The sequence below is a fragment of the Bidens hawaiensis genome, unplaced genomic scaffold (genome assembly GCF_021521415.1).
Source record: "Bidens hawaiensis isolate Kalapana, Puna unplaced genomic scaffold, B.hawaiensis_p1.1 tig00008515_1, whole genome shotgun sequence".
Lineage (NCBI taxonomy): Eukaryota > Viridiplantae > Streptophyta > Magnoliopsida > Asterales > Asteraceae > Bidens > Bidens hawaiensis.
In genome coordinates, this window is record NW_027491608.1 from 723,024 (window position 1) to 748,858 (window position 25,835).

The window sequence follows — 25,835 nt, forward strand, 5'->3', positions numbered from 1 at the left end:
GGACTCGAATAAACTATAAACGGACAATTATCCAAATCAACTCATTTCTTAATAAATGGGTCATAATTGTCCGGTGTAACTTTGAACAAAAAGTGTTTCATATACTTATTTTGACTCGTTACCTCGGTATTAAAGAAAATAACTGGTCACAAAGCAGGATGATAAATTGTTAGAACAAACGCACCAGCAAAGTTCATACCGAAGTAGACTGGTAATATCATCATCATCATCGTACTCAGTATATCCCACCAATAGCAATGCTATGGTAGGGTCTGAAGAGGGTAAGATGTAGACAGTCTTACCTCTATCCCATAGGGATAGAGAGGCTGCTTCCGGTGAGACCCCCGGCTCGATAGTAGTTTTGAATCAAGCCTTGGACATAAGACACATAACACTCAATCATCGGGACACCGGCTGATTGGTGCATGTGCCCTTGTCTTTCGGCTATCAACGCCACCACATGATGCCTGATTAACCTTCCGCCACTTTTAACGTTATTTTCACGTGATTAGTAAAATAACGTCAAAATTAGTGCAATTTTACTTTTGCCCACCCAAGGGTTCACACATATATACATTATATGTGCGCACCGCAAGCAGGGCGTAGACCGGTAATATATAGATTGATTATATTAAAAGAGTATATAACATACACTAAAAAGAGAGTATGCTATTTTACATTTAATTAAACTCACTGTTTGCTTCTTCCAGGATCGGTTGATTTGAGACACCCGTTGAAAAGCCTATCTTTAGCATGATTTCATCTAGACGTTTTACGTTTGTAAGGTAGAGATAACCAACCTACATAATGGGTCAACAACAATGATAATCAAAGAAAAATCAAGACCCTAAACTTCTATCACCAAGTCCAATTAGGTGTTAGTTGTTTAAACTTTAAACAACAATTCCAATTTGTGTTGTATGATGTGAAGAGAAAAAACATGTTATTGCCGGTATCATTTACGTGATGGAAGCAAGATGGGACCCACAAAACTCACGGGTCCCATCAATAACCTAGTAACCAATAGGACGATGTATAGGTAGCAATCATGACCTATTCTTCAAGGAATAGGTTCATCTGAGCAAAAACAAATTGTATAAGGGTTCATTTGGTTCACCTAAAATTAGTCAATGGATCAATTTGGGTCTACTAAAATCAGACAACGGGTCATAACAGGCAACTATCGAAAATCCGACTCCATTCTGGCCAGAATTTTACCCGAACCAAATTGATATTTTTTCAAAACAGGCCCGTTTGACCCGACCTCGTTTTGCTCAGAATCTGTATAGACTTGAACACGTTTTGACTTTGACCCATCGCCGAACCCGCCCGAACTGGACAGATAAGAGGGAATCCAGCCCTTACAATTACCATGTGCATAAAAAATCAAAGAAAAAAATTTCAACAAAAACCACACGGCATATAAAAACTGACCAGTGTTTCCAAAGATGATGCTCTGTTGTAAACGGCTACACCAGCACGTTTTTTGGTCCGTGTTTTGGAGGAAGAAAGATTCTTTCCCCACCGAAGAATGTCCCTGTATTAAACCGAAAAAAAGTATCTTGTTTTTAATTTACAGAGAATAATAATGAATGTTCAACATGGTGCATAATTAACCAAAGCATAGTAAGACTGACCTTTCTTCTTCTGATAGAACTTTATCATTGATTAGTTTTTGGAGCATTGCATCCTGATATGCACCAAACCAAAATTATAACAAATTGCCTAAAATGAAGTAGGATGTAATATAGAAAACATAATTTAATCAGCATATCATACTTGGGCTTCAGCACGAACAACGGCCATCACACGGTCGTTATATTCTTCAATATTTAGTGGCGGAAACAGAAAATGTCTACGTGCGTATAGCTGCATGCGTGCAAATATACGAAAAGAGTAAGCGCCCATGGAGTTGGTTCATAAAATTAATAATAAGGACCGAAATAACGAGTGGGAATTTCATCAACCGGAAATGGCGATTCAAAGTTACCTATATAAACGTTCAAGCCCTATATATAATTTATGATTATACAGTTGATAATCAGATTCAGTATCACATAATGATATCAATCACACATATAAAAGCACCCTAACTAGCGTACGCTAGATGTTAAGTGTACAAATAATCATAACTTGCTAATTATGCATTACTTTACAACAAGGTTCAAGACAAACCTCATATATACAATCTCCAAGGTATGCTAGTGAAGCAGCGTTGTACGGTGACCGAGGCTTTTCTACTTTCGGCGCACTCGGCATCCATGTCTCGTAGCCCAGATACGTTTCCTCCAAACACGCTGTTTAAATTAACAATTTTAATCAGAAGTAACACATTCAAGTGGTAAAAACCTAATATCATTACCCTATTACTGAAAACATAGTCAAAACACAACTATACTGAAAACATTATGCATGCACACCAAGTGTTCGATAAAATTCCTCATGCAAGCAACAACCTTTTTCAAAAACGCACAACTGTTAAACGTCTCAATTTCAGTCGAAACCAACACATTCAATTAGGCCTGTAAACGAACCGAACAAACATGAACAAGGGCATGTTCGTGACTTCGTGTTCGCTTTAAATTTAAACAAACACGAACGCAAACACGGACACTTAATCGAACAAATAAATATATTGTGTTCATGTCCGTTTATTTAAAATATGAATATGTTCGTGTTCGTTTATGCTCCTTTGTATAAAATCTAAACAAACATAAATGAGCATAACTGAACAAAAATAAATGAACATATATGAACAAATGCAAATGAATACAAACAAACGTAAACGGACATAAATGAACACACTTAAATGAACACAAATGAACGAATATAAAACCTTTAAGATGACTCATCTAGATAATATTTAATTATTTTCTATTAATACATAAACGGACATATATGAACGAACGAAGCATGTGTTCATGTTCATTCATTTAATTAAACCAACACGAGTTTTTTGTTCATGTTCGTTCATTATTTATATCAACGAACTTCCTGCCTTACGGTTCACGAACAGTTCACCGAACATTTGGTTCGTTTACAGGCCAACATGCAATAGGTTAAATCATAATAAATCAAAGTCACTAAATAACAATGCTCAAAACACAGCTCAAGTGGATACATTATGCATGCACACCAGGTGTTCGATAAAATTCCTCAAGCAAGTAACAATATTTTTCTCAAAAACACAACCGTTAAACATCCAATTTCAATCAAACCCAACACATGTAACATGTCAAATCATGACACAAAGCAAATTAATCTATCAACAAACAATATACAACTCTACTGATTACATGCACACCAGGTGTTTGATAAAATTCCTCAAGCAAGTAACACTATTTTTCTCAAAAACCCAACTGTTAAACGTCCAATTTCAATCAAACCCAACACATGTAACAGCTCAAACCATGACACAAAGCAAATTAATCTATCAACAAACACTCAAACCATGACACAAAGCAAATTAATCTATCAACAAACAATATCCAGCTCTACTGAATACATGCACACCAAGTGTTCGACGAAATGCCGCACTGACAAAACTGCATAAAAACCGATACCTTGATTTGGGTTTGGAGGTTTTCGACTGAGAAGTGCGGATACAGATATGGAATTGCGATCTGTTGAGTTAGAGTTTCCGGTGATTATTGAATTGGGTGGAGAGATAGTGATAGGGGTTTTAGGGTAAGTACGGTGGGGATTGTAAGGGAGTCTTTGCTGTGTGTCCCATGAAGCTCTGACTGTAATTGATGATAATGCATGAAGAGCAGTGACTGAAGCAGCCATGGGTTTTAGCTTCGAGTGTCTTGGGGATGGTGGTTTTGTGATAATGGCCACGGTATTTGAATTTTGTTTTTGTTAAGAATAATAGTTATTATGGTTATCAACGTCTTAAAAAAATTTGGTTTCTTCTTCAAGTTTAATGTTCTATTGTATCTCATTATATTATATACCTATTAATGAAATCTCTCTCTTTCTCTCTACATCTCATTGTCATATTGTTATAGCTATTAGGCTTGTTTTACAACACGTTATCAGCGCGAAAGTGCTCGTCACCAACACCAGCCACGGATCACGATTTGTTTGCTCAAAGAGGGCAATTGAGGATTGATCTAATACTAAAGAAACTCCGTAAAACATTGATTGCAGTGGATCTTTACCTGAGATTTTAATAAGCCATATCAGGTACTCTAAATCACTCTTTCTAGTATATAGTTTATTTTTATGTTTGACAATAGATTGAAGTCTAAATCATATTACAGAAACCAATGCAAATAAGTTCTTCAATTTTGGGCCACTATGTTTTTTTATGCATAAAATAAGTAACAGTTTTATAATAGTTTATTTTATATAAGTTAACAATATATATATTTATATAAAGCACGTAAAAGAATTATTCATAAATATTTCATTCTTTTAATAATTTATTTGATTTTATTAAACTAAACAGTTTTAATACTTAATATTAGTTTCTTCTAAATTGAGATGATAAAGAAAATTGTTTGATATAAAGATGATTTGTTGGTTATGTTTATCATTGATCCATCTAAATAATGATTAATGAATGTAAATTATGAGGGAACCAAACCGTGAATATTTTCCTTTAATAAATTATTTAAAGATTTGAGATTGAAGAAACACTAATCTACCCCGGGCAGATTACGGATAATCTGGGGGTTAAATAGATGTTTCCCACGAGGGGTTAGATCCGGCAAAGATGGTTCTTCTGATAACCTGCAAAACAGACACCGTGAGCTTGTCACTTAGAAGGGGGGGGGTACCTCCTTGTGACCACCCTCCGGCGTGAGAATCAGACTAGATTGCTCTTGAATATAAATGTATATTAAGAGATTGCTAGAGCAGATATCAGGTATAAGATATAAGATACAAGATAAGATGATCATACCATTTGGGGTATTTATAGCCGAAGGTAGGTTTCCAAGAAGGTATAGCCGGCTGAATAGTATTCCTGTTCTACCAACTTGGCCTACGCACGTGCCATGCTGGTAGTTGGTGGGTAGGCAGCGGCTGACAGTGACCAGGCCTGCTGTGTACTATTCCTTTTCCACCAACTGCAGGTTATGCACGTGGTATGATAGGAGTTGGTGAGTAGGCAGCGGCTAATAGTGACATACAGTACAAGAGCATGCTGCTCGCCATACTGTTGTCAATGAGCTGTCGTATCTCTGGTCAGATCTTTTGCCCATACCTCGTCAGGTACAGTACAAAAGATCCTCCAGTATCGTACGGACTGACTTATTTGGGCGGGAGTATTCCCCCTCCCGCCTTTGTGCGGGATTGTTCCCGGCTTTGCTCATTCCTTCAGGTGACATTACTGAATTATTTTGAGCTAAGTGCCTTGTGCGTGTAGCCTTGCTGCGCGGGTGGTCTTCCCTGATGGCTTGTATCCGCAGCTGCGGGAACAGGCGGAGTACTTCACCATTGGGAGGCATTTCCTGCGGGAACAGCTTGCGTACTGCGCGTAAGGACGTCACGTCTCTGAGCATGGTGGGTCCTGCGGATCCAGTTGGTTTCTGCGCAGACGTCTCTCTTCAAGGTGAGTCCTACGGGTCCAACTGGGCTCTGCTGGGACCTACCTCTTCAAGTCCCCCCATTCCAATGTTCTTCTCATGAATGTTTAATAAGTGAGGTGAACTTTTGGACTTAAGCAAAGGGTTTTGAAAAGGGTTTAGTTTTAAGGTTTTCCATGGGGATTCTTCCCGCGGAAGTCCTAATGTCACTTGCAGAAATTCCCGACTTTCCTGCTTGATCTTTGGGTATGATGCGGGTAGGTCTGTAACCTCCTCGCAAGTCAGGAGCGTTGAGTCCCACTTGTGTAGATTCTCCATGAGGTTTTGGTAGTTTTGAACATAGTGATCAATTATGTTAAAACCACCAATTCCATCTTGGAGCTTCAAACAATATAGTTCTCGACGTTCCCGCTATGCGGGGATGTTATTCCTGTTTCCGCAAGCATGGCCCAGAAGATCCTTCTTGGTTTCAATTCCCTGCGGAGCGCTAGGTATGTAAAGGGTTTTGCCTTGACACTGTACCCGCACTCGTCTTACGGTTACTTTACTTCCAAGGTATTCCTGGCGTCAATTCCCTGCGGGTGCTCAGTATGTGAAGGGTTTTGCCTTGACACTGTACCCGCACTCGTCTTACGGTTACTTTACTTCCAAGGTATTCCTGGCGTCAATTCCCTGCGGGTGCTCAGTATGTGAAGGGTTTTGCCTTGACACTGTACCCGCACCCGTATTATGGTTACTTGGTTGCCGAGGTATTATTGGCTTCAATTCTCTGCAGGTGCTAAGTATGTGAAGGGTTTTGCCTTAACACTGTACTCGCACCTGTCTTATAGTTACTTGGTTGCCAAGGTAAGGGGTATATTCCCGCTTACTTTTGAATCTTTTTGAATTTTTTTGAAATTCGAAGAGTTGGTGAAAGGATAAGAACAGTCTGACCTGTTGAAGGGACGTCAGCGTGTTCTGACGGTTTCTTCTGACAGTTTCAGGACGTGCAAGAAGTTATGGCGACGTAACAGTATATGGTCATTCCAGACGCTTTTTCGGGCGCGTGGGCGCGAGTTTTCGGGCGCGTGGCCGCTAAATTTATGGCACGCGTCTTTTCAACAGCTGTTGCCAGGCTGTTCTTTGCCACGTGTCATAGTTTCATTGCACCTGCGATTTCTCTCTCTTCCGCATTAAATTCATCGCATTAATTGCGATGAGTATATAAAGGGGGAGAGGGTGCATCTTAATCCACACTTTCACCTTCCTCTTCTTCTTCTAAACGATTTCCGGCGAATACTAACTTTCTGCCAAGCATTCTCCTGAAATCGTTCTTCTTTACCTCCAAACCATGTCTTCTACTCATGATCTTGAGGCTGCTGCCGAGCAGTCCGACGTATATGTCGAGAATCCGTCGTCCACGTCGGACAAGGATGACAAGAGTACTGCTGGCGAGTGCCAGTGTGCTCTTCCGGTCGACCTCTATCAGTACGTCGTCAGGAAGTTCATGCTCGAGCCTTTCGAGCCTGAGTTTCCTGCACCTCATCAAACGGTGTACGATGCCCCCAAGGGCAAGATAGGGGTGTACGCTGCATTCTTCGTTTATGGGAATCTTAGGTTCCCATTGACGAAGTTTGTATACCGTGTCTTGGAGAGGCACGGTGTGCACCTGACGGAGGTACACCCGATGGCGATCGCCAAGATCCGCCACTTTGAGTGGGTGTGCCTCATACTGGGCGTGGAGCCCCATGTTGACCGCCTGATGACCTTCTATTCTTGGAGGTGCATCCAGGGGTGGTATACCTTGGTCAATCGGATCAAGGGTCTGAAGATCTGCTCAACCGAGCGCAGTCTTCGGTCGTGGAAGAGGGAGTTTTTTTATATCTCCGCTCGCGTCGTCCCGATAGCGATGACGTTTAAGAATGGGATAGCACTCCCCGCCCTTCACGCCCCAAACTACCAGGAGGCGGAATGGTTCGCCAAGATCTCCCGGATCCAGACTCCGGTGTACCGCTTTGCGGAGTCTGGGATGGTGATGCTTGGGATGAGCCGGGTGTGGAAGGAGGCGTCGCAGGTTCCCATCGTCCTCGAATACGGTTTGAACTCTGTCCCTTACGGTATGCTCTGTCTTCTTTGTTGATATAGGTTTTTCTTCTAACTGTTTCTTTTTTCTTTGTTTTTAATTTCAGAGGGAAACGATTTGCAGTCGCTCCTGCAGCCGCGGGAGGCCGATGGTCCCGCTCGGATGGGTACTCGTGCTCTAGATGAGAACGAGTTGCCCATCTTGGAGCAAACGAGGGATCGGTTTGTGGAGGTCTACCCGCCAGGCCACCCTATTCTGAGCGCCACGCGGCCAGGTAAGGCGTTATTCAACCCTCGATCTCTCAATGCTGAAACCTCTGCTGGAATTCCTCTAATCTTGTCATATTCTGATGAGGAATCCGCAGATGGTCCTCCGTTGGTGCCGAAGAAGAAGGCTGCCGGCGGGAAGGGGAAGGCGAAGGTTGCCTCCACTGCCGATCCGGTGCATCGGTCTGATTCAGAGACCGAGAGCGAGGAGGCGGCGGGGAACCCAGGTGGTGAAAAGACCACTGCTCCGGAGGCTGAGACGACTGTCACCTCCGAGCAGCCCAGGACGACGACGGTGAGCGGCGTGAAGAGGCCGGCTCCATCGGGTTCGTCCCCGCCTGTTCGCACCTTTAGGCTCAAGAAAACCCGTAAGTACAAACTTCAGTTAATTTTAACTTCATATCTTTCCGCCATTATACTTATATCTTCTTTGTACAGGCGTGGATGCTGCCGCATTCCAGGGTGGAGCGGGGAGGAGCACCTCCGGACCCATGACGGTAGACTTGGTCAACCTACCTGAGGCGGTGACCCAGGCGACTGCGCCTGCTTCAGTTGGTTCAGTTGCTCACCCAGTTGAGCCAACTGTTCCAACTGTGATGACATCTCCGCCGGCTGTCAGTGCCATATTTACTGAATCTTTCACTGAGCCGGCGGTGACTATTTCTGCGGGCTCTTCCGCAACGGCGACCACGGTTGTGAGTTCACCTCCGGTGAGTTCACCTCCGTTGGTTTCTACCGCGGCGGCCTCCATGCCTCCTCCGACGTCGGCAACTACGGCCGATCCTTCAGGTATGCTCGGGGCTTCTCGCCAACCTCTGCCTCCTTCCCATCTGCCTGACCTCTTGGATGGATTTCCCTTGGGTTCAGGTGATGGGTTTGGCGGCTATCGGCCTGTTGTCGACCCTACAGGTGCGTAGGGTTGTTTTGGCCTTTTTTTTTTTTTATATCATCTTTTCCTAACTGCTTTTTGTTTTTGCAGTGTCGGATTCCAATGAAGTGTATGTTCCACGATGGAACATCCGCCGAGGAACAACCCTTTGCACGCCTGTGGAGTGCGTGGAGTGGGCTCGTCACGCAGCTCCCCGTGGTGCGTTGGGGGAAGCAATGGCTAGCTACCAGGAGGGTAGGCTAACCAATGAGCTTCGGATTCTCCTGGCCCGGATGCAGCCGCGCGTCGAGCTGCTTTGTCGTGAAAACGACAAGTTAAAAGCAGCTCGTATCCAAGAAGTAGCTCAGGCGCTGGTTGTCCGGGAGGAGAACAGGAGGCTCTCCGCCCTTGCTGCGGAGAAGGAGAAGGCCTTCAAGGCCCTTGAGGTTGAAGTTCAGGCCCGTCTCGAGGCCCGTTCCAAGGCTGCCCAAGCTGTTAATGAACAGCTTCGGCTGGCTAAGGAAACTGCACGGAACGCAACCGAGAGGGCCACCAAGGCTGAAGCTGTTACTGAGCCTCTACGCCTCGAGAATGAGGAACTTAAAGCCAAACTAGAGGCGCTCCAACAGGCTCATGATGCCTTGGCGATGGAAGACGCCAAGAAGCTCCAAGAGATCTTGGACCAGAGGGGCGTGCTTGACCACACTGAGCGGAAGCTAAAGGGCGTTGAAGAGGCTGCTGCAAAGGAAGTGTTGCTTGCCAACCTTAATAAAAGTGAAGCCGAACGCGCCCGTAACCAAGCTCAAGCCGCCCTTCAGGAGGCTCTGGTTGCCAAGGAATGGCTTCTTCGAGAAGCGATGTCTCAGGTAAGCTTAACTTCATAATGTCTTTACGCTTTTCTTTGTACTTAGAAAAGGTTTTGACACATTTTCTTTTTGTAGGTTGTGCATCGGGTCTTCACGGATACATCTTATGACGATGCTATGAGCGCAGCCCTCAACACTTCTCATGAGTATGGGGAAAAGGCCGGCTTCCTGCTTGGTCTAGGGTTCGTTGAGAAAGGCATCCCGCCTTCCAACTTCCCTTTATATGATGTTGATACTGAAGCTGTATATGACCAAGCAGTGAATCAGTATGCCGCCTTCCCGCATCCGATGGTGGAGAAGGTGAACGAAGTTGCTGCTGCTGATGATGGGCTAGCCATTCTAAAGACCTTCCTTGAACCGCCACAGCCAACTGATGGTGCGGGTACAAGTGGGTTTGGGGGGAGTGGTCCTGAAGCTTGAACCTTAGGATCCCTTCCCACTGTTAGGATAGGTTTACATTGTATAGATTTATATTCTTGTAGGCGGGTAGTTACCCGGCCATTCTTGTAATACTTGAATTATTATGAAATATAAATCTTTTTTCACTGGATTACTTGCTTTATAAACGTTATATGACTTGCTCATGCATACTTTAGTTTAAATTAGCAACTTTCCAAGTGTTTAGAATAAGTTAACCTTTGAACGTGGTAGATAATAGGTTGAAGTTTTGCTTCCTCCTTCGTGATTGTGCGGGTAAGACCGTCACTTGCACTTAGTAGGATGGCTAAACTTTATCTATATCTGACCTGCGTGGAGGTTTTCCTCATCCTTTCGTTAGAAATTTTCTAAGGGTTTTGAATAGGTTAACCGTTCGACGAGTGGTTGTCAATAGGTTAGTTCGGTTTCTTCTATCATGATTTGTGCGGTTAGGACCGGCACTTTCATTTAGTGGGATCACCAAACTTTCCCTATGACTGACCTGCGTGAAGGTTTGCCGTTTTGTGTTTATGCGGGTTTTGCCGCCTTCCACAAGCAACGACTTCTTTACACTTATTTATGCGGTGAAAACCGGCATCAGTGTTTTGAATAAATTAACCGTTCGACGCGCGGTTGTCAATAGGTTCGGTTTCCTCTATCATGATTTGTGCGGTTAGGACCGGCACTTTCATTTAGTGGGATGACCAAACTTCACCTATGACTGTCCTGCGTGAAGGTTTGCCGTTTTTTGTGTTTATGCGGGTTTTGCCGCCTTCCACAAGCAACGACTTCCCCACTTATGTATGCGGTAAAGACCGGCATATCAGTGTGGAAAGTTCATAAGTTTAAATATAAGATCATCAGCATCAATGTTCTAAGGAGAATCATTTCCATTAGAAGTGGCTCTGGGCCTTTTCTTTACAAGTTTGGAATTGATCTACATGCAAACTGTGTAATTGAGCTCCCTTCCTTGTTGTTGGGATGGGAGTGCCATCGAGCCGATATGCACCTGGTTCGGGATCTCGTTGTTTACGCAGTATGTCGTCTCCAACATTGAAGCTGCAATTTTATTCGTGTTTTCCCCAACTGGGGTTCTACACGCATCAGCCTGCTCAGCGTTCGTTACGCCACGAGGTGCGCGAGCGTCCCATCTCTGACAAATTCTTCGACGATGTCCTTTACGTCTGTGCATTATTCAGTGTTGTGGCCTTTTGTCCTGTGAAAGTCACAGTATTTGCTCCGATCAGCATTGTGACGATGTTGGATTATTGGAGCCTTTGGCCATGGGAGCTCCTCAGTGGCGAATATCTCGGTGACGCTTTTGGTGAGTGGCGTCCATCTGGAGTTCTGGTTCGACTGTACGTTATCCCTTCCGCCCAACCGATGTTGCAAGCCGGATGAGGTGTCAAAGTTTACCCTTGACTGCCAAATACCTAGCTTCCGCTTTTTGTTTAGTCGGGCGGTAAGGACGTTGTCTTCTTTTGTTTTCTGAGTGTAGAGGTTTGTGCTCTGGGGGATATCTCTACCCAGTTGCTTTTCCGTTTCCGCAAAGCGTTTAGCTGCTGTCATGATGGCATCCCATGTGGATGGCATGCCATCTCTACCCGTTAAGGTGCGGATGAGCTCTGGGTCGTTCGCGCCCTGGATGAAAGCAGCGCGAACAAGATCTTCGCTAATATTACCCAGACTTAGCTTCTTTGAGTTGAAGCGAGTGTTGAAGTCTGGCAAAGATTCATCTTCCTCTCGAATGCAATTGAGGATTGTCCATTGCTCTTCGGTATACTTTCTTTGTTGGCTGAAGTGTTGGCTAAACTTCTGCTGGAAGTCTTCCCAATCGTAGATGTGGTGGACCGGTAGACGATCGAACCACGCTCTAGCTGCCCCCACAAGCGTCATTTGGAACATGTAACACCACGTAGGTTCCGTCCAACTACTGACGGTTGCCCCCGCTATGAACCTGTTCAAATGATCGTCTGGATCAGATATACCATCGTAAGTGCCGATGTTGGACATTTGTTTGGCACTTTTCGGGACGATTGCTTCCGCAATGTCCCTTGCAAATTTGGACGTTCCCGCCTTTGCAACAGTTGGTGTAAATGTTTTGGAGAAGTCACGTGGGTTTCCACCCGCGTTTTTTGGTTTGAAGGTTTCTTCAAAATGCCTTTTCGGTTGGGAGTTCGTTTCCTTACGCTTCCCTTTCGCCTTATGACGAGGGTTTGCGTCACTATCGGATTCCTCCGAATCATCATCCAAGTACTCTATGAATTCCTCAGGCTGTTGGAGTGAACGTAAGCGTTCATCTAACTCAGCTTGGAATTCTTTTTGACGTGCTTCCGCCCACGCTTTAACTTCATCGAGTGTTTGGCGGGGGAGCCTCGTTCTTTGTCTCTCTAACTGGGTATCGGTGAATCCCAGTGAGAGATTTGTTACTGCACTTGCCCCAGCTTGGGTAACTGGGGTAGTGTTCGTAAAATTTACTGCACTTACCCCGGCTTGGGTAACCGGGGTAGTGTTCGTAAAAACTGTGTAGTCGTCGGTATTCCCCCCCAGTAGCTGGGGTTGTGGTTACCGGAGTTTCTTTAACCATCTTTCCAGAAGTTTTGAGAAAACTGAAAAAGAATTAAGTTCTAGCTTTTATGCACGGATGACGCCAATGAAGAAACACTAATCTACCCCGGGCAGATTACGGATAATCTGGGGTTAAATAGATGTTTCCCACGAGGGGTTAGATCCGGCAAAGATGGTTCTTCTGATAACCTGCAAAACAGACACCGTGAGCTTGTCACTTAGAAGGGGGGGGGGGGTACCTCCTTGTGACCACCCTCTGGCGTGAGAATCAGACTAGATTGCTCTTGAATATAAATGTATATTAAGAGATTGCTAGAGCAGATATCAGGTATAAGATATAAGATACAAGATAAGATGATCATACCATTTGGGGTATTTATAGCCGAAGGTAGGTTTCCAAGAAGGTATAGCCGGCTGAATAGTATTCCTGTTCTACCAACTGTGGCCTACGCACGTGCCATGCTGGTAGTTGGTGGGTAGGCAGCGGCTGACAGTGACCAGGTCTGCTGTGTACTATTCCTTTTCCACCAACTGCAGGCTATACACGTGGTATGACAGGAGTTGGTGAGTAGGCAGCGGCTAATAGTGACATACAGTACAAGAGCATGCTGCTCGCCATACTGTTGTCAATGAGCAGTCGTATCTCTGGTCAGATCTTTTGCCCATACCTCGTCAGGTACAGTACAAAAGATCCTCCAGTATCGTACGGACTGGCTCATTTGGGCGGGAGTATTCCCCCCCCCCCCGCCTTTGTGCGGGATTGTTCCCGGCTTTGCTCATTCCTTCAGGTGACATTACTGAATTATTTTGAGCTAAGTGCCTTGTGCGTGTAGCCTTGCTGCGCGGGTGGTCTTCCCTGATGGCTTGTATCCGCAGCTGCGGGAACAGGCGGAGTACTTCACCATTGGGAGGCATTTCCTGCGGGAACAGCTTGCGTACTGCGCGTAAGGACGTCACGTCTCTGAGCATGGTGGGTCCTGCGGATCCAGTTGGTTTCTGCGCATACGTCTCTCTTCAAGGTGAGTCCTACGGGTCCAACTGGGCTCTGCTGGGACCTACCTCTTCAGAAATGAAAGTTAAGTTGCCAATGAACGAAGGCCTTGCATGATTTGTTTACTAACTATAAAGATTTGAGATGAAAATTATTTAAAGATTTAACGATTTGACATTTGTGATACGAAAAATTGTTTGATACTTGATACTTCTATACAGATTTGTCACTGAATTGGTATACACTCAGATTTGAATCAAGTTTATTACTATTATTTTTATTGGTCTTATAAAATAAGTAACATATGTAATATGTTAAGAAAATAGAAAATTCTTAATTTTGAATGTAGTGTGACGACAAAAACATTATAACATCTAAGTAAATTTAAAATTTAGATATTCTCTTGTTTACTATCAAGATGACAAGATCTCAAGGGTGTGTATTATTTTTCATATGATTGATTAATTTGATTATTATTTTATTTGAGTTATATTTGGATTTCATATAATATAAAAGTTAAATTTTTGAAAACTTACACATATCACGCGATCAATATTGTTATTTTCGTATGGCACATAAATGATTATAAATAAAAGCTTATAAAAAAGTAAAAAATCATATGTCATTAGAATATCATATATGGAATATTGATAAAGATATTTGTTTTTTTTTTATTTAGAGTGACAATTTTTTTTATATAATATATCTTGTGTGATGGTTATATTGTGACAGGTTAATACATAATATATATATATATATATATATATATATATATATATATATATTTGATTTTAAGTGGTGGAAAAATCTTATCGTTTTATGAAAAAAGTCGTTTTGTATGATGAGATGTTATAATATCATAACTGTATAACTTTTATTTTTATATGATATTGTTTATTTATACAGATAATATTGTATATTTGATATGTTATCATTTGTTTATATTGATAATATTAAATAGAATAGGGAAACCAAAATTGTGATTTATTACAAGTATCATGAAGTGTTATAATCATGTTTGGATTATAATAAAAGATCCATCTATTTATTTAAAATAATATGATACATGAAGTGTCATATTCTCCATAAATTATAATCTTATTATTAAAGGTTATCAAATATTAGTAATAAATCTTACATGACTCATTCATGTAACTGCTACTCAATACTTATTATATGATGAGAAGATTGCTTGCCAATCAAAAGAATATGAAGTATTTTAGATGTATACATCTTGGTGAGTCCAACAAAATAATAAAATAAAAACCATGAAATTGTCCGGGTTTACTCAAGTCCATGAGGTAAATGTGACAATGTATTGATCGTCGTGATCATGGACATAACTGAGAAAATTATAACATTGATTATACTAATAATGAGATTGACCATCAAAATTATAATGATGGTCTTGCAAATAATGAGATCAACCACAAGAAGTGGCAAAACGGATTGCTCATATATGAGAAGAAAATATGAAGATATAAAGTGATAGAACGTAATCGTTCAAAATGATAGCAGATTGGTCTATCGTATTTTCTATCATGTGTTAAATAAGCATAACACATATACGATCATAAACCAGAAGTTTATGAGTAATGATTATTCAATTAGATGGTATGATCGGTTAGACCACACCGAGTCAATGATGTGAAATTTATTGAGAAACCAAAAAATTCTTCATAATTATTATACAATTAATTTTACTCTCAAGAGAAACTATTTATTTACCAACTGAAAGAGGGTGTGAATCCCTAGATGTTATGGAATTGAGAAAATGATACACATATCCTAACATGATACCATTTAGTGTTTTGAAAATCGATGCATCGTCTAAATGGTTATCGAGATCGCAACTTGATGTTAGCATGATCTATGACTTAGCTAATAAGATAGCAAGCATATTATTCCATATTGGTATATTTACATTCGGTTATAATAATGAATTTGATTCCCAAGTTAATAATGATCATTGGAATAAGTATTGAGCATCATAACAGATTATGTTCTTACGTAAATTGTTTTGTTAAATACGATTACTCAACGTCTGTAGTTGGTTGCAAAGGCAATTATCACGAGAGCAAAGGTTCATGTTTTTATTTGAGTACATATGATTTTACATGTCTTTAAATTAATTCACATCAAGCCAACAAGTTATGATACTTCCTCCCCATTCAATTGTTTTTTTGTCAGTAACCAAATACTTCTCATCTAATATTTCGTGTGTGTTATATACTGAAATTAATCCACCACAAGACACAAAGATGAGACCACAAAAGAAGTTGGGAATTTATGTCGGTATATGATTAAATACTTAGAGCCATTAATGAGACATTTGTTTATGACTCATTGGTTTTCACTTTAGTGAATCGATGTTCCCAACATCAGGGGGAGATATAAGGCAGTTGGAAAATGAATTTAGTTGGAATGAATTATCATTGATCCTCATACTAAATTATATAAACTGAAAATTCAAAGGATAATTCATTTATACAACTTAATGAATCAATTACCAGACAATTCACTGACCAAAATAGAGTGTCTATCTAAGACATAAACCAACTGCTAATGCTCCAATTAAAGTTGTCTAAGAATGACAAAAGCATATTGATAATGTGTCTAATACACGCGTGTAACATGATAGACCAATCAATTCCGAAGGTAAAATTTCCTCGCAAATTGGAGCAAGTAATAAGATGGTCAAGTCGAGGTATAATAAAAAGGTCTCTTGAAAGACATTAGACATGATGGTTATTGAAGAACCTCAGGTACCTGAAAACAAAGAGCTCTCGGTAAATTATATTTTATCATGTCTACAAGATATATGGAATCGAAATAAAGTCGACGTTATTATAATTTTGTACATAAAGCGCTTGAAAATGATGAGGATCAAGATATAAGATCTGCCTATGAAAAATGATTGGCCAAAGTGGAAGACGCAAGCAGGACAGAGTTGAATTCTATAAATAACGGAAAGTTTGTCGGACCAGCAGTCCATACAACTGAAGTTGTAAAATATGTTAGATATAAACGGGTTTTTTTTGTGAGTTATTAAAATTCAATAAAGTGATATAAGGCAAAATTGGTAGCACAAGTGATATAAGGTAAAATTGGTAGCACAAGGATTTTGCAAAGACCCATGATTAATTATGAGGAGACGCATTCTCCAATGGTGGAAGCATTGACTTTTCGATATCTAAATATTCTAGTAATAAAAAGAGAGAATTGATAAGCGTCTAATAAGTATTGTGATTCAGTTGATACTGAAAATTTACAAGAAAGTCTTCGAAGGATTTGAATTATCAAATCATGTAAATTAAATTCTCGAGAACACTATGACTCATGTTGTATACAGATTCATATTTGAATATGTTACGATTATTGAATATGTTGAACATAAATGTAACCTAAAGAGTTTCATAAGGTAGTTGAATACCTGAAAGGTTAACTAATACATCTTAATGATGGAATTCTTGTGCATCAATAAGCAATGCACATAGAAGAGAATCTATATGATGAGTACAATATCTTAATAAACAAAGAAATGATACAATATGGATTTTGATATGTGATACAAAATTGATGTGTTAAATGAGCAAGTTTATGCAGGAAAAATCCTAGAAAAGTGAACACACATGTATAATTTGTCAAGTTGGAAAGAAGTTCATGATAGATTGGAAAATGCATAGAATTATGCTTATTACGTATGGACTAATATAGTCGGATTGAACGCGGTACAATCAATAGTTATTTTGATAAGAAGGGAGACAAGTTCGATGCTATTAGCCATACTTTTATTAAAATTTTACTCTTAAAGGTTCATATAATCACAGTTTACAGTGATGATGTACACATCATCAAGAGAAACTGCATAACTCTTAGAAGGAGAATTTTTGAATTACCTTGACACGATGTGATTATTGCTCGACCTGCAGTTTGAGTATATGTGTAATTATATGTGTATCAATCTATCAAAGTCTATCTAAAAATGTTGAGAAAATTTACCAAAGACAAGATTCATTCTTTAAGTACATTAAAGGATGTCCAACAATGCACTCTATATCATTTCCTATCATAATATGAAACATTATTGGTCAAAAGTATCATAATTTAATGCATATGCGCATTAATATGTGATGCTAACTATACATGATTTTTATATCTTTTATTTATATTTATCGGCATGTGTCTAGCTAGGAACATCAGAATTAGTTAATACATTACAAGTATGAAATATATGAGTTTATATCTTACTAATCCACAAAACAAGTTTGGCTAGTCTTGTAGATACAGATAAACACAACAGGGTCATGGATACAATTGTATATGTTTACGAGATGAGGTGACATAAGTTTTCACGTGAAGATCATGCAACATTGTTCAACTTCAAGATTCGCATGTCATGGGACCAAGACCCGAATGATTGAGTACAAAAGTTACGAAGCTTTAACATAAGATTTTTACTTACTATTTTAAATGATATATAAATCAGGGGGAGACAATACGCGCTGCACTCTTTTTCCCTTAGCTATGGTTTTGTCCCAATGGGTTTTCCTAACAAGGTTTTTAATGAGGCAGCATCCTGAAGCGTATGAAGTTGATAACCAATGGGGAGTGTTATGAATAATAGTTATTATGGTTATCAACACCTAAAATATATTTGGCTTCTTCTCCAAGTTTTCCCATCCCTATATAATATTGTATTGTATCTCATTGTATTATATACCTAATAATGAAATCTCTCTCTTTCTCCCTACATCTCATTGTCATATTGTTATAGCTATTAGACTTGTTTCACAACAGTTTTTTTTATTTCTTTTTTACATTTTGGTTATTGAAAATAGAACTATACAAATAAACCAATTAACCGAATCAACTTGAAAATCGAAATGAAACTGAACTTGTTTGAAATCAATTATGTAGAAACCAATTTGAAACCGATTAAAACCATAGGTTCGGAACTGTTTTGTAATTTCCTCCACAAAAGCCGGTTAGTTGAAACGAAACCGAAACTGGGCAACAACCGGTCATAACATGAACTGAAACTGATCGTAATCTGGTCAAGAAACCGGTTTCAAGCTGAACCGGAACCAATCATAAATTGGTTTTTGACTTTTGTTGATCAAATCAAACCGGTTTCAACCCAAACATGTTTTGACTTTTAATTAGGTTTGTACACCTCTAGTTGAAAGTATACTAAGATATAAATGAAGCTAATGTTTATAAATGAAAAAATAACATGAAGCAAGTATGAGTTTTTAGATGAAGAATTAACCTCTTGCGTGTACATGTAATAAATTTTTGAAAACGCACTGCTTACATTTTAGACATTTCAATTTTTTATCATTTTAAAAGATAACGTATAAGCTACTTCAAAAACCCGAATGCTTAAACATGCTTAAGAATCCAGATTCTTTTCCATTTTAAAATAATGACAGTTTTGTTTTTAATATTTTATTTTTTAAATATTACCTACCGGTTCTGACATGAACCTGTTCATAACCATTAGTCCTACTAAACCCAACCAGAAATCACTGTTTATGTTAAAATGATGTCACACTTTCTTTCTTTCTACGAATTGTTGTTTAGAAATTTTGTCGACTATTTTACCCTTTTTACTAAAGGATAACATCTCCGGTTTATAAATTAAAATCCACCCAATTTATAAGTTGTACCTGATACATAAAATGTCAAGTTTGGTTTATAAAATAGTTTATAACACAACTGATTAAAAGCCCTCGTTTTAATTGGCCATTTTAAAAAAGGTCAATTTGGTTACGAATCAGAACGTGTTTAGTCACGACGGCTTCACGTCAAAACGGCCACTTTTTAATAAAGTTCAATTTGATTCGGGTCATGACAGGGGTTGATCAGACTAGCCCAATTTAGATAAGGTCATCCGGCTCATTTATTATTTATTTATACATAAAATAAATTGTTATACATATAGTAACAATGTAACAGATAGCAGACTCATTTAGGCTCGCAAGCCAACTCGAGCTCGATAAGCGAAGCTCAAGCACTGACTCGTTTACTAAATAAGTTTATATAAGATCAAGTTCAATTCGAGCTTTTAGCAAGCCGATCACGAGTAAAACCTAATAAAGAAAAACTAAAAATCAGTCAGCATGAAAATGGAACTCCATTCATTCAACGATATTGAAATTTCGAATACAATATTATTAGTTACCTCACGCTGCACAACTTGAGATGAATCGTTAGGATTCTGAGTGGTGGAAACTCAAACCGACACCTTTCTTGCCTCTATTTATTGTGAAAATCTGTATCATGTTCCATAGAATTGTATTGATGGCAAGATCTTCAATAGCTGAAACAAATAAACAAACCAAAGATTTATAATTAAACCGTTATGAATACTGAATAGTTAAAGGAACATGCATCGGCAGCATTTAAGATACAAATAACATGATTTTAAATTTGAAACCAGACTAAACCACAATGTTTAATAACTATTGAGATAAGTACATGAGTTGTTTACAGCTATAGAAGGTTATTTTCAATATTTGACGCGGCTGATAACAATTAGTAAAACTTAGCGAAGTCCTTAGTACGAGCCTCTGTCTGATGGTTGACCAGTTACTACTTTATGACCACATAAACTATTAGTCGCATTTAGAGCCTGTATCATAAAAAGAGTTAATTAGAAACAACTGGATAATATGGGAAAATAGTAAAAAGCATAAAATAAAGTTCTATTTCACATTAACCAATAACCTTGTTAGCTAAATGGTTGCACCACCTCCACCGTATAGACAACATGAAGTATAATATTTATATACCTGCAACGGAAACAGTGTAAATAGCCCAAATATCTAGCAGATTTGAACAACTTAAACAAGTACCTGTTTTGCAAAATATCAGGCTGGCAAAAGCACGAGAATGGTAGGCGACCTGCCATAAGAATTTTTTTTTTGAAATGGTGTGTATTATCGAAAAAAAGGATAATGGGAAAGTTAAAAAAAAGGGATTTTGGTTAATCCGCCATTGTGAATGGCGGATTAGGAGAAGATGGTAATTGTGATCCGTCATTCACAATGGTGGATTGCATGTGCCAATCATTAGACTTTAATCCGCTGATGTGAATAGTGGATTAGGAGAAGATGTATTTAACCCCGTTATATACCAATTAACAAACCGAACGAAAAAGATAACCCCGCTAACTAAACTAACCAAGTTTTGTTTGCAAATGAGTGAAGATAACCCCAAAAGCTGATGAATGGTGTCCACACATCTCATGTATGCAAAGCTTCACATGTATCATGCTACAATGTTGAATTATCAAAGCTGTATCACATGAATTATTATTAAAGCTGAATTGTTAAAGCTGTATCACATGAATTATTGTTCAAAGCTGTCATGGCAGTGTTCCTCAAGACCCGTGAGTTGAAGGGTCACATAGTAAGAAGATGAACCAGGAAAAAAATATATAATTTTCCTAATTCGCCATTGAGAATGGCGGATTAAGTTTTTCAAAAAATAAATTTCTCCTAGTCCGCTATTAACAATGGCGGATTAGGGTTTAAAAAAAATAATTTCTCCTAATCCGCCATTCTGAATAGCGGATTAGGAGATATATTTAAAACTCTAATTTTCACACACTAACACACGGTAACGTACTAATATTATATTATTAGTATAATGTATTTTCAAAGTAGTATAAAAATAGTGACACTAGTTGGTATATTACTTGGTAATTCATCATCGACTATAATGGAACCTAACGTTGTATATGCTAGCAATCCAACAAGAGTCATACTCAAGGAGTTATGTTACCTATGTCGTGCTCCTACTTTCTACCGTATTATTTGCCATACGTGGATCCTACATTGTGTAAGTGTTTATATATTTATTATCTTGATCAAACATGTCTTTTGAATTGAGTAGCTAAATATCTGTTTTCTTAGTGTAAGTGTGAGCTTCCTTAGCCTAAAGCAAAAGTACACTCCCCTCTCACCGGAGTTGACTTTTGACCAGTTGAATCCTGATTTGTTAGAAGACCCATATGTGTTGAAGAGTATTTATAAAAACGAAGGGAAAGAAGTTGAACCGGAGTACCACCATGACCCGTATCCTAGAGAGCACTCATCTGATTCCGAGTGGTCAAATGACGATTGTCATTGGAAGTAATCTATGTTTTATTAAAGTCGTTATGTTTTTTTTTAATATGTTTTTAATAAAGTTGTTACGTGTTTTGTTATTTGTTTTTAATCAACTTGTTTGTTTAATTCTAGTTTTGCTTAATTATAGTTTGTTTTATTCTAACACTTTAAAATCTAGACTAATACCTCTTATAATTTACCTCAACAAAATAAACAATAGAAACATTGAATTACAATTTATAAAATTACAATTTATAAAAAACAAAAACAATTCATAATTTACTTCTACTATATTCTATGTAAATACCACCCACACCTCAAACTCACACTTTAACACTCAAACTCACAAACCTCATCCAACACCTCAAACACACACACAAATTCCACCAAGAAAACAAATACGAACTTGTATCTCAACCCGGGTCCAAGGGATAAAAGTCTCTTGTACCTAGGAGCCGAACACCGAGCCAGAAATTTGTTCCTCAATCCACTAGAGGGGGAGAGCTCTACAATGGATTTTAAACGTGGGGATGGTACATTCTGGGAGCGAGTCACGGACGAGCTCATAAAGCTAAAGGGTAGAGTTTTGGAGTATATCGATTTATTTGGATTTGGCGGTATCGTACGTTGTGGTTATAGGAGAGTTGACCGAGCGTTGATAGAAGCACTAGTTGAAAGGTGGTGGCCCGAAACAAACACATTTCACCTGCCATTTGGCGAGACGACTGTCACCTTGGAGGATGTTAACGTTCTATGGGGGTTACCTATTGAGGGCGAGGCGTTAGCTGGGTACGAGGGTTCGTTGGACTACAACCAACGGAGGCAAATGTGTCGAACTTATTTGGGTTTTCATACACAAGAATCTGATTATAAAAATCAATTTTTTAAACTCAAATGTATAGTAGACTTTATGTTAGATTACCCAATAACCGCTAAATCTACTAATGCACAATGTTTGCAGCGCGCCATTTGTGTCTGCATAATAGTGGCTACTTATAACATATTAGCACATACAAATAATGGGTACGCGTCATTACATTTACTATCTCATTTGACTGACTTTCAAGTTAGTTGGCGACTGAGTTCGGGTTCTGCTGCCCTAGCGTGTTTGTATAGAGAACTCTATAAGGGAACCAAACCACAAACAATGGCAGTTGGCGGCCCAATGTCACTGCTACAAGTATGGGCATGGACTTGGATTCGAACATTGAGACCCATAATTGTCGGCCAACAAATCGATTGGAGACATCCGTATGGAGCAAGGTAATTACGTACCATTGTAATACTAATATAATTATTAACTAGGTTAGAACCCGTGTGATACACGGGTTGGTCAAAGAATAAAATAAAACATAAATGTGAATAGTGTTAATTCTTAATGCTTGCATTTAAATTTAATGTACAAAGTGAACAAAATAAAACAAAAATTACAATAATATTTAAAATGAATATCATATTAAAAAATGTGTTATATTCAAATTATATGGTTGGTTTAAACTTTAGATTATTTCTAAATGGAAACAGTTATTATCTTTTATAAATTTTCAAATTTTTAAGAGTATAAAATTTCTAGTTTTTTAATCCGAAAAATGATGTGCTTTAAAATTTCTAGTTGTTAAAAGTAATAGAGATGGTTGCTGAAAATCCATTTGTTTATTTTATAGGTAGATATTCTAACACTTATTATTGTCTTTTTAAAGGTGGGCGGAACATAACATTAGTAACAGGGAGAATGACGGATTAGGTTACCATTTTTAAAAAAATATGTTAAAATATTATGTTACCCAATAATATAATATTAGTAGGTTACTATTTTTAAAAAATTAGGGTTTTAAAGATATCTCCTAACACGCTATTAAGAATGGCGGATTAGGAGAAATTATTTAAAAAAAACCTAATCCACCATTGTTAATAGCGGATTTGGAGAAACTTAAAAAAAACCTAATCCGCCATTGATAATAGCGGATAAGAAAAATATTTTTTTTGTGGTTCATCTTTATCGTCCATATTAGGGTAGCTAGTGTGGACATGACATTTCAATTGGCAGCTTTGAACAACATTTCAATTGTGTGGACCCCGGCACATGTGAAGGAATCTACTGCCATCATTTCTATTGCATGCCATCCTTTTATCACTTTTATCACATGTGAAGGGTCAAGCTTGTTTGCTTTTATCATACTGCCATCCTTCAAAGAATCTGATGCTTTTGGCAAGGACAACAAGTTTGCATGCAATGTATTAACTTGGTAGAAAACAAAACTTTGGCAGGTATGTATTAACTTGGTAGAAAACAAAACTTGGTTAGTTAGGTTAGTAGTTTCGTTAGTGTGGTTAGTTTTTTCGTTTGTTTGGTTAATGACTCTAACGTAAGTAAATTAAAAGCCAATGTAATGTTTTACTGTGTGTCATTACACAAAAAGACCTATATTCACAGCCAAAATAAACTTTAAAAAGCATTAATCGTGATGTACAAGTTAAATTTGAAAATGACACTACTCAATTTGGTACCTGGAAGGTTTTATGTAACATCACGAAAGTATTGGGTCAAAAATACCAAGTTTAAAAAGATAAAGGACCAAAAATGACAAGTTTTAAACTTAAAAATAAAAAATAAAAAATCTGTCACCAGGCCTGATCGCGATACGCGACGGCCATAGACCAAACGTCATCGCGTATCGCGATGATGAGGTCTGACAGGGTGACACGTGTCCTACCACGTGTCACCATGTGGCATAAAGCCATGATAAGGTGACACATGTCGACACGTGTCACCTGGTGGTATTATGTGTTGCCACGTGTCACCTGGTGGCATTATGTGTTGCCACGTGACATCACGTCCGCCATGTGCCAGCCCTAGTGGGTGACTCATCATGCTTGCATCGCGATACGCGATGGCATGATCAAGGGACCATCGCGTATCACGATGGGTCCAGGTGAAGTCTATAAATAGCAAGCTATGGCATCACACTTCTCACACCATTCTTCACATACCCTTTCTCTCTCTAACATCTCTCTAAAAATCACCTCGATAAACGTGTACCGACCACCTCGTATTCCGTGCCATTAAACCGACAATACCCCGAAATACCGACGTCCACCTCGAAGTACGCGTCAATCCGAGACGACTCGACGTTCCACCTCGAACTACGCGCCTATCCGAGACGACTCGACGTTCCACTTCGAACTACGCGCCTATCCGAGACGACTCGACGTTCCACCTTGAAGTACGCGCTGACCCGAGACGACATGCCTCGAAGTACGTGCCGACCTGAGACGACCCGACTCGAAGTGTGTGTCGATAAGTTTTGAAGATCGGTGAACCTCGTTTTATTTGAAGGGAGGTGTTGATCAAGATTCCTTATATACATGCAAGCGTCGAAGTGCTGGCCGTGAGTTTAGAAAATAATAAGCCGAATAAGGTATGCATAATGCCCGAATAAAATATTAATAAAATAATAAAGGCTTAGACCCTAGTTAAGGGTATAGTTAATACCTCGAAAATAAACATAAGAAAAACGAAGAAATTATATAAAGAGAAATGATATAAATATGACCATTGGTTATAGATAAAGCGAAATTATTAGATAATAATAAAAGAAGAAAAGAAATAAAAGAAAAGTAAATGAAATAATCATTATTAATAAATAAAGATATAAATATTATTTGAAAGTATTTTGAATAATGAGTAAAAGAATATATTTATATATTGTTTATATGATTCATGTAAACTCAATGTGTGTATATATATACACACACACGTTTTGGAAACGTAGATTTTAGAAAGGAAAACATATCGAACTAAAATTTCGAATGTAAGAATAAAAGGTACATGATTTGGACTATAGGTTCAAACATAAAAAGAAAAAGAAATATAAAAGAAATAAATAAATATAGATGTGTTATGATTTGTTATTTAAGGTTATATTAATCTTAAATAAAAAGAAAAGAAAATATACGTTTCTTAAAGAAAAAGAAACGTAAAGTTTAAGAAAAAGTAAAACAAGTTTTTAAACTTGTAAAAAGAAAAGAGAGAAAATATATATTAAACTAAAAGTTTAAAATAAAGAAAAGATGTTTTTGAACTAAAGGTTTATAAAGAAAATAAAATCGAGGTAAAGATTTAACAAAAGAGACTAGAGGTTTTAA

General features: G+C 38.7%; 1 protein-coding gene across 1 annotated transcript; it reads right to left on the reverse strand.

The window, feature by feature from the left end:
• Positions 1–611: 611 nt before the first annotated feature.
• LOC143529207 (uncharacterized) lies at positions 612–3,857 on the reverse strand. Its single transcript, XM_077025039.1, has 6 exons — positions 3,564–3,857; positions 2,176–2,297; positions 1,780–1,869; positions 1,638–1,690; positions 1,435–1,537; positions 612–800 (listed from the first exon to the last, which is right to left on the reverse strand). The coding sequence occupies exons 1-6, from the start codon at positions 3,787–3,789 to the stop codon at positions 681–683; spliced, it is 714 nt and encodes a 237-aa protein (XP_076881154.1). The 5' UTR covers positions 3,790–3,857; the 3' UTR covers positions 612–680.
• Between the last annotated feature and the right edge of the window lie 21,978 nt (positions 3,858–25,835).

Coding starts and splice junctions, on each gene's coding strand:
- LOC143529207 (XM_077025039.1), bottom strand. CDS start 3,789: ATGGCTGCTTCAGTCACTGCTCTTCATGCATTATCATCAATTACAGTC. Junction 1,870..2,175: donor TTGGAGATTGTATATATGAG/GTTTGTCTTGAA, acceptor GCACGCATGCAG/CTATACGCACGTAGACATTT. Junction 1,538..1,637: donor GTTCTATCAGAAGAAGAAAG/GTCAGTCTTACT, acceptor GGTTTAATACAG/GGACATTCTTCGGTGGGGAA.